The 15,022-nt window shown below is 43.5% G+C and overlaps 1 protein-coding gene across 5 annotated transcripts in view; it reads right to left on the reverse strand.

Annotated features, from left to right (window-relative positions):
* Positions 1–562: 562 nt before the first annotated feature.
* LOC109903893 (grainyhead-like protein 1 homolog) overlaps positions 563–15,022 on the reverse strand; it is a 28,996-nt gene continuing 14,536 nt past the window's right edge. For 3 of the 5 annotated variants that reach the window (XM_020500902.2, XM_020500900.2, XM_031788340.1), the window contains exons 10-15: positions 14,413–14,540; positions 8,382–8,410; positions 8,095–8,186; positions 3,757–3,842; positions 2,516–2,580; positions 563–2,335 (exon numbers count right to left, since the gene is read on the reverse strand). In XM_020500902.2, the coding sequence (XP_020356491.1) occupies positions 2,221–2,335; positions 2,516–2,580; positions 3,757–3,842; positions 8,095–8,186; positions 8,382–8,410; positions 14,413–14,540 (515 nt within the window). In that variant the 3' untranslated portion in view covers positions 563–2,220. The remainder of the gene's footprint in view (positions 2,336–2,515; positions 2,581–3,756; positions 3,843–8,094; positions 8,187–8,381; positions 8,411–14,412; positions 14,541–15,022) is intronic. The other 2 variants (XM_020500904.2, XM_020500901.2) reach the window with 1 other exon arrangement.

Raw genomic sequence — 15,022 nt, forward strand, 5'->3', positions numbered from 1 at the left:
AGGTGCCATGGAAGTATCCAGTCTTCAGAAGTCTGAGGATTCTACATCACTGAGCTGGAAAAAGCAAAGCCCCTTATCCTTACTTCTAATACACAATCTCAACTGTCACATTAGCAGTAGGCCTACTGTACCTTACTGTGTGTGCCTACGTCTCTGCTGCATTCCCCTGTTTCTCTAGCCAAACATGTTTGAAAATGGTACTATAGTACCCAAATATACTTCAGTCTGAATAGTGTGGATGTACTGTACCATAAATGCCTTACCACTACATCTTTTGTGGAGACAGGCAGATGGAGAGAGGACATTGGCGTGTTTTCGGAGCAATGTTTCCCTGTCAGTTGGGCTTTGGGGTTGGTGCCCAGACATATGGACCTGTGGAAGACTGGGGCTCGAGCCACGGTTGAGTTTGCTCTAGGGCTGTAGGGGAATGTTAATGAAGCCAAGGCCCAACAGAGGCTTACATTCCAAATGGCACCCGATTCCCTATATAGTGCACTACTTTTGACCAGAGCCGCTAGTCAAAAGTAGTGCACTTCGGGACATGTGACACCCACACACAGACCACCAGTACAGCTACCGGAGCTGGTTTTATTGGACACTATATAATATACACCAGAGAATACTCCCAAAATCTGAGAAAAGACATGTCATTTAAAAAACAAAGACGTACAAATATTTCAACCTACCCTTGACATGTACTGTAAATACTATGTTAGAATAATTTCATACAAAAACAAACATTATCATTCCTAATATTGTAACATTCCGGTTTGTTACGTACGGTAAAAAAAAGAACCCATTTCCCATTCTCTTAATAAATATATACACATGAAGTACTCTGGTACAAAAGGAGCGTCTGCAGTACACGAGGACACATTTTTTTTCAAACATTTTCAAATGTAATGTTATCGCATTATTGCCGTGTCTGATGTGTGGATACAGAGACAGCGGCAGAATCTGTCAATCTGAATGCGTTTGACCTTAGCCATCTGACTTTCTATGCAGTAATAGACATTCTCAAATCTATTTGGTTGTTGCAACCTATTCAGGCCACAGCTGAGTGAGTGAATGATTGATACTTTTTCATCTACTTAATAAAAAACATGTAATACTTATGAAGAGGCCACATGCTAAAGCAGTATAAGGGAAAATGTGAAAATCCATGTGAAAACTACATGCTCTTACTTGACACATACAGTAGCAACAAACACAGATCATATCATATTAACTGCCAGACTGAGTGTACGTACATACATACTAAATACTGCCAGGATGTTTAGTATCAATACAGTGAGCCAACCATCCCCTCTATTTACAGTACAATTAGTGTTTGCAATCCGTACTTTGTGTGGCTAAATATCCTCTTTCAATCAATTAAGCGCCATCTTCAGTGCTATATGGAGTCCCAAGGGGGCAGAGACAACGCAGTCTGAGGCATAAGGATAGCTAGCCTGGTCCCAGTTGTGTTTGTACTGTCTTGCTATGTTTGGCAAGACAATCACCATAGGAATTGGCAAGACAGCACAAACAGATCTGGGACCAGGCTAAAGGATAGCATGCATCTCCAACCACTCTACTCTGATGCTAATGCTAATGTAAAAAAGGAGTGCATTATTAGCCTGTTTCTCTTACGTATTCCATGTTCAACACAAAGACACAGAGAGAAAGTTGTCTGCATAGCGTGGGAAATTACAGCCACGCAACAAATACTCTGCACATACTGTCCTGTAACAAAGATTCTCAAATGGCCTTTACATACACACATATATATATATATATATATATATTACAAAACAAAGAGCGCTTCTTGTTAAACTCGATTCTTATATACAAAAAAAAAAATGAAGCAAAAGTCTATCAAGCCATCGACACAATGTCATCAGATAAGAGCAGTGGCTTTGTAACATTACAGATAACAAAAGAACACCATCTCTCAGACAGGTGGACAGTTAAGCCCTTTCCCAGATCTGTTTCTGCTGTCTCGACAATGGCAATGATCATTGGCATGACTGATAACAACAGATCTGGGACTATGCTAGTGGACTTAAGATATTGCTAATAGTGTCAGAGACATCCTGCTCCCGTTCGGTGACTGGGTTAAGGCGATGTGTAAACCACAAGTCTTTACATTTACAACTTTACAAGCTGCCCTATGTCCACACTCTATGTGGACTGGGCGGTGACAGTGTCAATCACTCCCCACCCCTCCCTTTGGGCCAATCAGATTTCAGTCAGGGTGAGTTTGTACACACCCCCTAGCTCCTCCACAGTGATCTGGAAGGTGTCTTCGTTGGAGTAGTGCTTGATAATGTTGTCATCCATGTTGACTAGAATCCTAACAGAGGGACATATATGGATGTCAGTATCACAGAAAGAGAGAGTCTAGTCAGTCTATTTCCAAGGTTATTATGTAATACATAAAAAGCCAGATTCTCCACAAATATTACCTTGACTTGTTGTAGAAGGATCTTAAAACCATGGTAAATAGACTTAACCATGGACGTGAACCACTTACCCTTTCTTGCATTTCTTGTAGACTTTCCCCACTTTCTGGAGCGGCACATTGTATTTCTCTGATATCTAGAAGAAGCGGAGCAACAAATGGCTTGTTAAGACTTGTTTGCAAGCAGAGACAATGTACAGTATGTGAGGGTGGTCGAGATGTTTGAAATAGGTTCAAATACTATGTCTGGTGCTTGCGTTGTATTGAAGTGACAACGTTGCATACTGGTTTCTTTATTTTTATTATTTGTGAGGCAACTCAATGACTCCTTTATAACGCAACTCGATGACTTGGGGATGGGGGGGTATTTTACAATGCCATAAATGTTTGGTTTTCCATCTTCAATGAAAATATACTCTTTAAACAAATGAAATCAGGTTGAATGACAGAAACACTGAAACAGAAGCAAAATTCAACCAGGAAAGAGAAGAGACATATGTATGGTATCTTTGCCTCTCTTTGCCCCCCAGCCCAGGCCCTGTCACAACTCATTTGGCCTGTTGTGGACCCATGTCGAGTTCCCCACAGCCCGGTGGCCCCTGCTGAGAGATGTGTCCTATACCCTTTGTCTTTAGTGCACTATACCAGACAGACCCCCTAATCAGAACCAAAGACTTAATGATTATACAGACAGAGACCCTACACGTGGCGATGCACCGGCCCTCCTCGAGCACCCTTTCTCTTTCCGACCCTCCATTTCATCTAGGCTGAGTTGTGTCTCCTCTCTCGCTCTGAGATGCTGGGTTGAATTAGGATCGTCATGCTGAGAGAGAGATAGTGGCCATGGGTAATTGCAGGGTAAACGGGAGAGGAGTTTGTGTGGCAGAATGAGCTGTGACACAAACAGAGCCACCCACACTAGTGTCACTGGAGTGATGCGATGTGACCAGCCTCCCATAACAGACACCATATGGCTGGCTGTCTCCCTGTGTATCCCTCCCTGGCTGTCCCTATGAAACCCCACTAGGGACAGACTAACCCTGTATCTAAGCCACTATCATGGTGCTTCTGTGGGTGTGATGTTTGAGTAAAAGTGATCGGTTTCATAAAATTGAGTAGATTGTGGTTCGGGACCCGCAGTTGTTTGAGGCATGTTTTTGCACTAGGGTTGTGGGTTTGATTCCTGCAAGGGCCACATACAATGACAATTAACTGCAAAGGCACTTAGGGCAAAATTGTCTGCTAAATGACAATATTACTGTGTTATTACTATAATATTATGACTGCTCTAGTTGCATTGCGTAGAAACTTACAGCTTCCACCAGTCCTTTCAGCGTGGGGTTCTTCAGCATGACAGCGTCAAACACCTCATCGGTATCCTTACGCACGTACAGCAGAACTACATAGGCGAGAGGAGGAGTACAGTGAGACATATTGATCACACACACACACACACACACACACACATACACACAACACATACACACAGAAACACTCAAATTGGGATAGATTTCACAAAACAAAAGTCATAGCAGGACACATCCCCAAATCACACAGCACATGAACTTGTTGGCAGAGTCAGATATGTCTTGCTGAAGCTAAGCAGCTTGACTGGTGGTGAGGCCCTTTATGTGAGTTTGGACTGAGAGAGTCTCACTATGTCCCTGTCTCAAGTGACTCATACCTCACACAGTGTTCTATCACATCTTGAGACATGCGCACAAACACACATACGTACACACACACACACACACACACGCATACGTGCAACGGACGTCACGCTGCTTCTTAGCGAGTTCCGCTTCCTCCTGTTACACACACAGCAGTCTGACCCACAAACCACAATGACTACCTAACAACCACCTGGCCCTGTCGCTCAAGCCCAGGACATTCCAGTCTGGGAAGTGGCCAAGCTCAAGGCTCTGGTCCCTCTGTTACTCTGGTACCGGGAAGACTAAGTAATTCGCTAGACCAGAGATCTTGTCGTCTGTCCAGCCCCTTCCCAGACCTCTGGGTTAGCATTGGCAAGATGCCTAGTCAAACTCAGCCCCAGTCGGTCCGGTCATCCTGAGCCAGGCAGCACACTGCTCAGGGAGGGCTGGAGTGTAACTTCCCACACGTGGAGGACACTCGGGCACTCATCATGCTGCCCACTATCCACCCATATACACTCCAACATGATACTCAGAATAGATGTGCTCTAAATAGATCTATTGGCTTTAAAGGGAATTTGGCAGCCCTGTTACAAGTGACTATAAATGGGATTTTGACCAAGGGTGTGTGTGTCTACCAGCTCTCACATTCTCACGTCAGAATTAGACGTTCAGCCATGTTTCTCAAACGTCAAATTTCAAAGTTGTTCCAAACATCAAATTTCGAAGTGTTTAAGATTAAGCTTAGGCATCAACTCAGAATTCTTAAGGTTATTTTTATTTTTATTTATTTCACCTTTATTTAACCAGGTAGGCTAGTTGAGAACAAGTTCTCATTTGCAACTGCGACCTGGCCAAGATAAAGCATAGCAGTGTGAACAGACAACACAGAGTTACACATGGAGTAAACAATTAACAAGTCAATAACACAGTAGAAAAAAAGGGGGGTCTATATACATTGTGTGCAAAAGGCATGAGGAGGTAGGTGAATAATTACAATTTTGCAGATTAACACTGGAGTGATAAATGATCAGATGGTCATGTACAGGTAGAGATACTGGTGTGCAAAAGAGCAAAAAAGTAAATAAAAACAGTATGGGGATGAGGTAGGTAAAAATGGGTGGGCTATTTACCGATGGACTATGTACAGCTGCAGCGATCGGTTAGCTGCTCAGATAGCAGATGTTTGAAGTTGGTGAGGGAGATAAGTCTCCAACTTCAGCGATTTTTGCAATTCGTTCCAGTCACAGGCAGCAGAGAACTGGAACGAAAGGCGGCCAAATGAGGTGTTGGCTTTAGGGATGATCAGTGAGATACACCTGCTGGAGCGCGTGCTACGGGTGGGTGTTGCCATCGTGACCAGTGAACTGAGATAAGGCGGAGCTTTACCTAGCATGGACTTGTAGATGACCTGGAGCCAGTGGGTCTGGCGACGAATATGTAGCGAGGGCCAGTTGACTAGAGCATACAGGTCGCAGTGGTGGGTGGTATAAGGTGCTTTAGTGACAAAACTGATGGCACTGTGATAAACTGCATCCAGTTTGCTGAGTAGAGTGTTGGAAGCAATTTTGTAGATGACATCGCCGAAGTCGAGGATCGGTAGGATAGTCAGTTTTACTAGGGTAAGTTAGAAAGCAGACTGTAGATTTGATTTTCGATTGGAGATGTTTGATATGAGTCTGGAAGGAGAGTTTACAGTCTAGCCAGACACCTAGGTACTTATAGATGTCCACATATTCAAGGTCGGAACCATCCAGGGTGGTGATGCTAGTCAGGCGGGTGCAGGCAGCGAACGGTTGAAAAGCATGCATTTGGTTTTACTAGCGTTTAAGAGCAGTTGGAGGCCACGGAAGGAGTGTTGTATGGCATTGAAGCTTGTTTGGAGGTTAGATAGCACAGTGTCCAAGGACGGGCCGGAAGTATATAGAATGGTGTCGTCTGCGTAGAGGTGGATCAGGGAATCGCCTGCAGCAAGAGCAACATCATTGATATATACAGAGAAAAGAGTCGGCCCGAGAATTGAACCCTGTGGCACCCCCATAGAGACTGCCAGAGGACCGGACAGCATGCCCTCCGATTTGACACACTGAACTCTGTCTGCAAAGTAGTTGGTGAACCAGGCAAGGCAGTCATCAGAAAAACCGAGGCTACTGAGTCTGCCGATAAGAATATGGTGATTGACAGAGTCGAAAGCCTTGGCAAGGTCGATGAAGACAGCTGCACAGTACTGTCTTTTATCGATGGCGGTTATGATATCGTTTAGTACCTTGAGCGTGGCTGAGGTGCACCCGTGACCGGCTCGGAAACCAGATTGCACAGCGGAGAAGGTACGGTGGGATTCGAGATGGTCAGTGACCTGTTTGTTGACTTGGCTTTCGAAGACCTTAGATAGACCTATATCCATCCTGCCCTCCCTAACAGTTTGGGTCCAGGGTGTCTCCCCCTTTGAAGAGGGGGATGACTGCGGCAGCTTTCCAATCCTTGGGGATCTCAGACGATATGAAAGAGAGGTTGAACAGGCTGGTAATAGGGGTTGCGACAATGGCGGCGGATAGTTTCAGAAATAGAGGGTCCAGATTGTCAAGCCCAGCTGATTTGTACAGGTCCAGGTTTTGCAGCTCTTTCAGAACATCTGCTATCTGGATTTGGGTAAAGGAGAACCTGGAGAGGCTTGGGCGAGTAGCTGCGGGGCTGTTAGGGTTAAGTTTAGGCATTTAACAGCAACTTCTTAAGGTTAAGGCATTAACTCTGAATGGTTAAGGTTTAGGATAAGCTTAAAACAAAAATCTCAAAAACAACTTTTGGAATCCGAGGCAGATGCTTACACCCATCCACGTCCACAACACCTTAGCAAAACCGAAACCTACTTCAAGGTAACAGCGCTTAGAGTTGCCCCTAATTGCCGGTTTCCACGTCATCTCCGGACGTCCTCAGACATGGATAGACGTCAAAAACGGACTTGTATCACGGGTGGCCTGGCCCGTGTGTGTTCTGACTTCAACTTTCTGCAATGGTGACTAGGACATCATTCGCTATAGTAAGCTTCCCCTACTACACAAAAAAAAAAATATTTTCGATAAAACCTTCTCAATGCAAACAGTGTGCAAAGAGGCGTGTGCGTGCATGCAAGAGTGTCCATGTGCTGATAAAGGTTGAAGAGTGTGTCCTTGTGTGTTAATTGTGAGTGAGAGGTGAGAATGAACAGTGAAATTGGGTTGTGTCGTCGGGGGAGGGGGGTGAAAAGGCGTCAGGCTGGTGCCTAGCCGTACTCGGCTAGCCGAACCGAACGAGTGTGCTCCTGAACTCGCTTAAAAAGACCTCCGCTTGAAAAATTAGAAATAAAGCATCAATAGTACCGTTTGTCCACTTTGAGATGCCATAGTCAGTATACACTTCCTCAAAATAGTCTGAATTAATCAAAGATAACTCAAGAAATCTGTCATGCATTTTTACAGAGGAGATCTTAGTCACGCAATTTTACATCTACCTAAGATGTTTGGTGCAGTATTTCCCAATGAAAAAATGTGTATGAAAACGAGTCGTGTCTCGTTGAATGACAACAAAGACTTCATTGAAGAATCTCTACTGTTGACCAATCACCGACAAAGAGGCATAGACGTCGGCTCCAAACAGCCGAAAAAAGTCCAAAAAGAACAAAAATGTCACAAAATGTTGTCATAATATATGCATGAACTCTACCGAACTGTTTCGGCTAGGAAGCATGTGAATGCCTTAATGAGTCATGTGTCTCTGTCTATGGGAAGTGATTTTTAGGGAGGGTAGGTGGCCTTCAGGGAGCAAGCCATAACATTCACAACACACACACACACAATCCTCCCTCAGCATACCTCCCCCTCTCTCTGGTCTCATACCAGGTAGGCTGGTAAGCGAGTGTGAAACACCTTATCAGTAGTGCATACACAGTGTATTGGTGGACACACACACACACACACACACGACTCAAATAGAAGACAAACACACCACATACAGACATCATACCTTTCTTGGGCTCGTCTATTCTGGCCAGCTTATTGGGAGGGGAACCAAACTCATCCTCGTTGGCGTAGGGTAATTTCTTCATGCCCGAGCTGCTACGGACACACACACACGACAAGTTGGCTTAGAGGGTTCACACACACACACACACCCCTGTTAAGCCTGTGAGGCCCTCTCCCAGAGAAGTAGCAGGAAGGTCCTATGCCATACAGTCTTTATTTTCTCCAGACGCTTTCCTTAGATCAAATTACAGACAAACGAGTGTCAAATTAGTGTTTCCAGGAACTCACCTTTCCTCCCCATCTTCTTGTGAGAAGGGCTGCATGGAGAGAAAGAAAAGAGAGGGAGAAAGAAGTATGGGTCAAGGGTGAAAACACACATTCCTACATATCAAAAGACGGGATTTTATTTGATATGGACCGCATTGGGAAATAAGACTATAGGTTGATTGGATTTTGTGGGCAGTGAAAACAATCCCTGGGGAACTCTTCAATCAAATGTAATGACCGTTTTGGATATACTATACTTACAGTATTTTGAGTCACACTTTTAGGATTTTCTTGTTCAGTTCCTTCACGAAGGCCATTATTGCAGCACAAGAGGAGTGATCTCTCTGAACCTGACATAAACCCGGCAACTTGTGCCATAGTCAATATTAGCTCTGGTCCAGGTTGTTATTGTACACTCCTCTACTGTGGTGTGGAGCAGCGCGCACTAACGACTTGGACCAGAGCTTGGACCAGAGCTAAATCATTCTCAGAGGAAACCCAGTCACCCTGCTAAGCAGTAACAGCTAAAAGTGCTGGAGGTTTACTGGGTTGCTCATTTGGATCCAACTGCCAATTGTGCACCAAAATAAAAATAAAAACCCTCCAGGCTGGATTAGAAAAGGAAACAGGAAAGCTTTATTTGCAGCTCAGTCCACTCTGCAGCTCAGTAGCGCCATGTGGCCCAGAAACCAGCGAACTCATTGAGCTGGGTCATGTTCATTAGGCAACAGACAGACTGAAACAGGGAGGAACACTACCAATGAAAAACAGATTTCGTTTTCTGTTGCAATAATGTTTTCAAACATTTAAACCTAATGAACAAGACCCTGGTGCCACTGTAGCCAACAGGGGGCAGTCAAAGTTAACATTCCACAGAGCCATACGGGTTCAGCAAAACAACCGTCTATCCTGATCGTCAATGTTGGCCCCAGACCCACTTTACAGACAACATTCTCAGAGCTTTGCAATGATTGGGCCCTGTTATATACTAAAGCATCCTTCCTTACCAATTTCCTTGAGATATCAGTGATCTATTGAGGATGAATAAGTGAAAGCAAAAAATGTGGCTTTCACCAATTTGGTCTGATTTCTGATGACCTCACAGCAGGAAGGAAGGAAGAATCCATTGACCGTGTTCAAACAGGGCCCTGGAATGTTTTGTCTCAACACACCTAAAAACATGTTAGATGGACTTCTTTTCTCTAAAAATAGAGGCAATATGCTTCACTCTAGGATTCCTGCATCCAACCTGAGGGCCGTGTGATGTCATGCTGCAGGGAGCACTGCCAGAGGTGTGCTCTTGGGTAATGATGAGAGACCTGACATACCACACGCATACAGACAGAGCTACATTACCCTCTGTCTCCTCTCACCTTGGGGTCAAACCAAGTCACAGGTACAGTCTACTGTAGACATACAAATACCATTGATGTCCCGGGGATCTGCTGTGCATTATGGGGGAAAAGGGTTGCATTATTTATTCAAAGAGCACCAGGCATAAAAATAATCAATTATGTTGACAGTATATTTACTTTTTTTTTTATAATAAATTTAAAAAAAAAAGCTATACATGCATAAGAGTGAATCCAGACATGTGTTGATTCACTGAAGCACCATGTAAGATCTTTAGCACATAAACACACACATCAGCCAATCCCAAGGCTAACTCGCCCCTATCAGAACACACTGGAAAGTCCCAGTCTGTATAACCCCCGATCCCATTATATTACAGGACTGCAAAGTCCTGGCCAATTGGCAAGTCTATCCTGTGAGTTTGTGTTGCCTTGAGGTCACCTTGCCCTGAGTTGTGGAACTGTTTACCCACCAGGAACTACGTGATGTGACCCACATCTTACCTTAAATCTACCAAAACAAACTATGGCAGCATCTGAACCGGCATCCTATAGCCTATATAGTGAACTTCTTTTGACCAAATGTAGTGTACTCTATAGGGAATAGATGCACTTCTTTCTACTAAGGCCCATAGGGCTCTGGTCAAAAGTAGTGCACCTCATTAGGGAATAGGGATCTCATACTGTGTTAACATGGCAGGAGTGGCCTGGCAAAGTGACAATGACATTGGCCAGGCACCAGATTCAAGTACTCTTGTCTCTAATAGGCTCTTAAGCATGAACAGCTACTTGTCCATGGTGATCTCATCTACAGCCCTGAGAGAGAAACAAGTCTAACTACCAGGGGTTGGAACAGAACCAAAAATCTGAAAATAACAAACATTTGAGGAACAGAATCAGAACCACAAATGAAAATAATCTATGCTGTTATTTTAAAAGCATGGGAACTGGTTAATAACATTATTTTAGGTTCTGGATTTTTTTTCTCCAGTCCCACAAAACGCAACAAATCGCCTATGCAAAGCCCTCACTCTGTCACTCAAATGTATTTCAGTGTCTGCCTGCTTGCCAGCTGAAAATCTTGTGTGTGTGTGTGTGCCTCTTGTAGCCTACTGACTTTACAAGCTTAATTCATAAATTTAGGGAGAGATTTTTTATTAGAGAAAAATGGATGAACCTTTTCAATACTAACTAAGGATACTATAGTTAAAGTTCCACATTGGATTTATTAACTACAAAAAGGTAAGACATGTTATTATTTTAATTCTAGTGCCGCTCTGCACACACAAGCTTGTTAACTAGCTGGCTGGTCCAATGTTAAGTCAACTCTCTGAAGTTCAAAGACATTCAAAGTCCCTACATATTAGCGGTTCCCCTGTATGTATAATTATTTGGTCCTAATTCAGGTAATGCATGTCATAACAACAAGATGCCCAGCGTGTCAAGCCAAGCCTCCTCCATCCTCTCTCACCCTCTCCCCCCACCTGCAAAATTTCAGTTGCATCTTGCGATCTACATTTGTCTGTCCAATGCATGTAAATAGCTTACCCATTCCATAGCAAGCTGCTCAATCCTCTACACTGATTGGTGAAGTCATTTATTATCGAGCTAAATGTAAAAATGATTTGATTTCAGGGGTTTAATTAGGAACAGAAAGAAACAAACCCCTAAAATAGTAGCAGTTTATGAACCGGTTCAGAACGTTATTTTGCTGGTCGGAACAGTGGAACGTAATCAAAAAAAGAATGGTTCTGTTCAGGCGAAACGATTGGGAACATTTTTTGGTTTTAAACCCTGCTAAGTACCACTCTCTGACCAGCGAGTTCTAGTGCAATGATCCAGTGTGGTGTCTGGAATATGTCTTCTGAATGCCACCCTGACCCAATCAGCTGGGGAGGAGTGACCGATAGGAGGAGCACTGGGTATACAGGTTTACAAAACAGTACAGACATAACACATTCCCCTACAGGGTCACAAAAGTTCATACATTTTCCCAAAATGTTCAAGTTGTCTGGAATTTCAACCAGTATTTCTGGGAAACCTGGGAATTTTGTGAACGTTTCTGGAATAATGCAACCCTGATCCCCCATAATGCACAGCAGATCCCGGGACATCAATGGTATTCAGGGCTTGGACTTCTAACAATGCATAGGCAGAACCTCTACACTTTAAAGTAAGAAAGCCTTAGGGGGATATCCAGCCACTAAACACCTGGTATTTAGTGAAGGAATGTCAGAATGAGGGGCTCTTAGAAGTCTGAAGGAAACATTGAGGAGATGGTTTGGACTCTTTGGTAGTCAGGGGCTGGTGGGAGAAGCATTTAAATGCCATTTGATAAGATTTTTAGTATCATTGAATCTGCACCAATTACAGTATGTGCTCAAATCTTATCACAAAACATACATTTGCATAATTTATTTAACCTTAAATTAACTAGACAAGTTGGTTAAGAACAAATTCTTATTTACAATGGACGGCCTACACCGGCCAAACCCGGATGACGCTGGGCCAATTGTGCGCTGCCCTATGGGACTCCCAATCACGGCCGGTTGTGATACAGCCTGGATTCGAACCAGGGAGACTGTAGTGACACCTCTAGCATTGAAATGCAGTGCCTTAGACAGCTGTACCGCTCAGGAGCCCACCATTTTACCGCTACTCTATAGTAAATTCTACCTTGCAATTGCATGGCAATTAAGTAGGTACAATTGAATTCGGAAGTTAACATACACCTTAGCCAAATACATTTAAACTCAGTTTCACAATTCCTGACATTTAATCAGAGTAACAATTCCCTGACTTAGGTCAGTTAGGATCACCACTTTATTTTAAGAATGTGAAATGTCAGAATAATAGTAGAGAATTATTTCAGCTTAATTTCTTTCATCACAGAAGTTTACATACACTCAATTAGTATTTGGTAGCATTGCCTTTAAATTGTTTAACTTGGGTCAAGCATTTTGGGAAGCCTTTCACAAGCTTCCCACAATAAGTTGGGTGAATTTTGGCCCATTCCTCCTGACAGAGCTAGTGTAACTGGGTCAGGTTTGTAGGCCTCCTTGCTTGCACACACTTTTTCAGTTCTGCCCACAGATTTTCTATAAGATTGAGGTCAGGGCTTTGTGATGGCACCTGCCACAACTTTGGATGTATGTTTGGGGTCATTGTCCATTTGGAAGACCCATTTGCGACCAAGATTTAACTTCCTGACTGATGTCTTGAGATGTTGCTTCAATATATCCACATAATTTTCCTCCCTCATGACTCCATCTATTTTGTGAAGTGCCCCAGTCCCTCCTGCAGCAAAGCACCCCCACAAGATGATGCTGCCACCCCCGTGCTTCACGGTTGGGATGGTGTTCTTCGGCTTGCAAGCCTCCCCCTTTTTCCTCCAAACATAATGATGGTCATTACGGCCAAACAGTTATATTTTTGTTTCATCAGACCAGTTGACATTTCTCCAAAAGTACGATGTTTGTCCCCATGTGCAGTTGCAAACCGTAGTCTGGCTTTTTTAGGGTGGTTTTGGAGCAGAGGCTTCTTCCTTGTTGAGCGGCCTTTCAGGTTATGTTGAGATATGACTCGTTTTACTGTGGATATTGATACCTTTGTACCCGTTTCCTCCAGCATCTTCACAAGGTCCTTTGCTGTTGTTCTGTGATTGATTTGCACCATTCACACCAAAGTACGTTCATCTCAAGGAAACAGAACGCGTCTCCTTCCTGAGCGGTATGACGGCTGCGTGGTCCCATGGTGTTTATACTAGCGTACTATTATTTGTACAGATGAACATGGTACCTTCAGGCGTTTGGAAATTGCTCCCAAGGATGAACCAGACTTGGAGGTCTCCAATTTCTTTCTGAGGTCTTGGCTGATGTCTTTTGATTTTCCCATGATGTCAAGCAAAGAGGCAAAGAGTTTGAAGGTAGGCCTTGAAATACATCCACAGGTACACCTCCAATTGACTCAAATGATGTCAATTAGCCTATCAGAAGCTTCTAAAGACATAATTCTCTGGAATTTTCCAAGTTGTTTAAAGGCACAGTCAACTTAGTGTATGTAAACTTCTGACCCACTGGAATTGTCATGCAGTGAATTATAAGTGAAATAATCTGTCTGTAAACAATTGTTGGAAAAAGTACTTGTGTCATGCACAAAGTAGATGTCCTAACCGACTTGCCAAAACTATAGTTTGTTGGCAAGAAATTTGTGGAGTGGTTGAAAAACACATTTTAAATGACTCCAACCTCATGTATGTGTATGTAAAACTTCCAACTTCAACTGTATAACTACGATGTACTCTAATTGCATGGCTGGTGTGGTCCACTTGTGCAGCCTACATATACTGTAGCCCAATGTTAAATGCACAAAGCAACTTTCTAGAATCCGCAAAATTAAAAACAAGGGTTGGCGTCAATCGCTTTGTCCCAATGAATCTGTTAACAGCTTTATCACCACACCTACAGTATATCAGGAAAACAAAACTGGTTTTAATATCAGTTTGAATGTCACAGGTACCATTTCATAATATGGATTTGTGTGGTATGCATACTTTGCATAACCCTGCATTCGGTGACCTGGCCCAGGATGCTGCCTTTTGACACATATCTAGGGTCAGCTTACCCTGCCCAAATCCTAACCTTAACCAACAGATGGTCAAATGCAAGACGGACCATAGATCAGTGTATAGGGGTACTCACATGACGCTGGACATTGGAGAAGTGGACATCAGGGATGAAGAGAACCGGCTGAGTCTCAAAGTCAGTCATCATCTTGAAGGATGTGACATCATTACGCTTCTGAAGGATAGGGACTTTGACATCACCATCTGTGGGGAGGGGGTCGAAAATGACAAATGATGAGACTTGTTGCAAGAATAGATCATAAATAGATCATAAACTCAGCATAAAAAGAAACATCCTCTCACTGTCAACTGCGTTTATTTTCAGCAAACTTTAACATGTATAAATATTTGTATGTACATAACGAGGTTCAACAACTGAGACAATATCTGAACAAGTTCCACAGACATGTGATTAACAGAAATGGAATAATGTGTCCCTGAACAAAGGGGTGTGTCAAAAATCCAAAGTAACAATCAGTATCTGGTGTGGCCACCAGCTGCATTAAGCACTGCAGTGCATCTCCTCCTCATGGACTGCACCAGATTTGCCAGTTCTTGCTGTGAGATGTTACCCCACTCTTCCACCAAGGCAACTGCAAGTTCACCTGCAAGTTCAGGCCCTATCCCTCACCCTCCGATCAAAACAGGTCCCAGACGTGCTCAGTAGGATTGAGATCCGGGGTCTT

The sequence above is a fragment of the Oncorhynchus kisutch genome, linkage group LG14 (assembly GCF_002021735.2).
Source record: "Oncorhynchus kisutch isolate 150728-3 linkage group LG14, Okis_V2, whole genome shotgun sequence".
In the NCBI taxonomy this organism is placed as follows: Eukaryota; Metazoa; Chordata; class Actinopteri; order Salmoniformes; family Salmonidae; genus Oncorhynchus; species Oncorhynchus kisutch.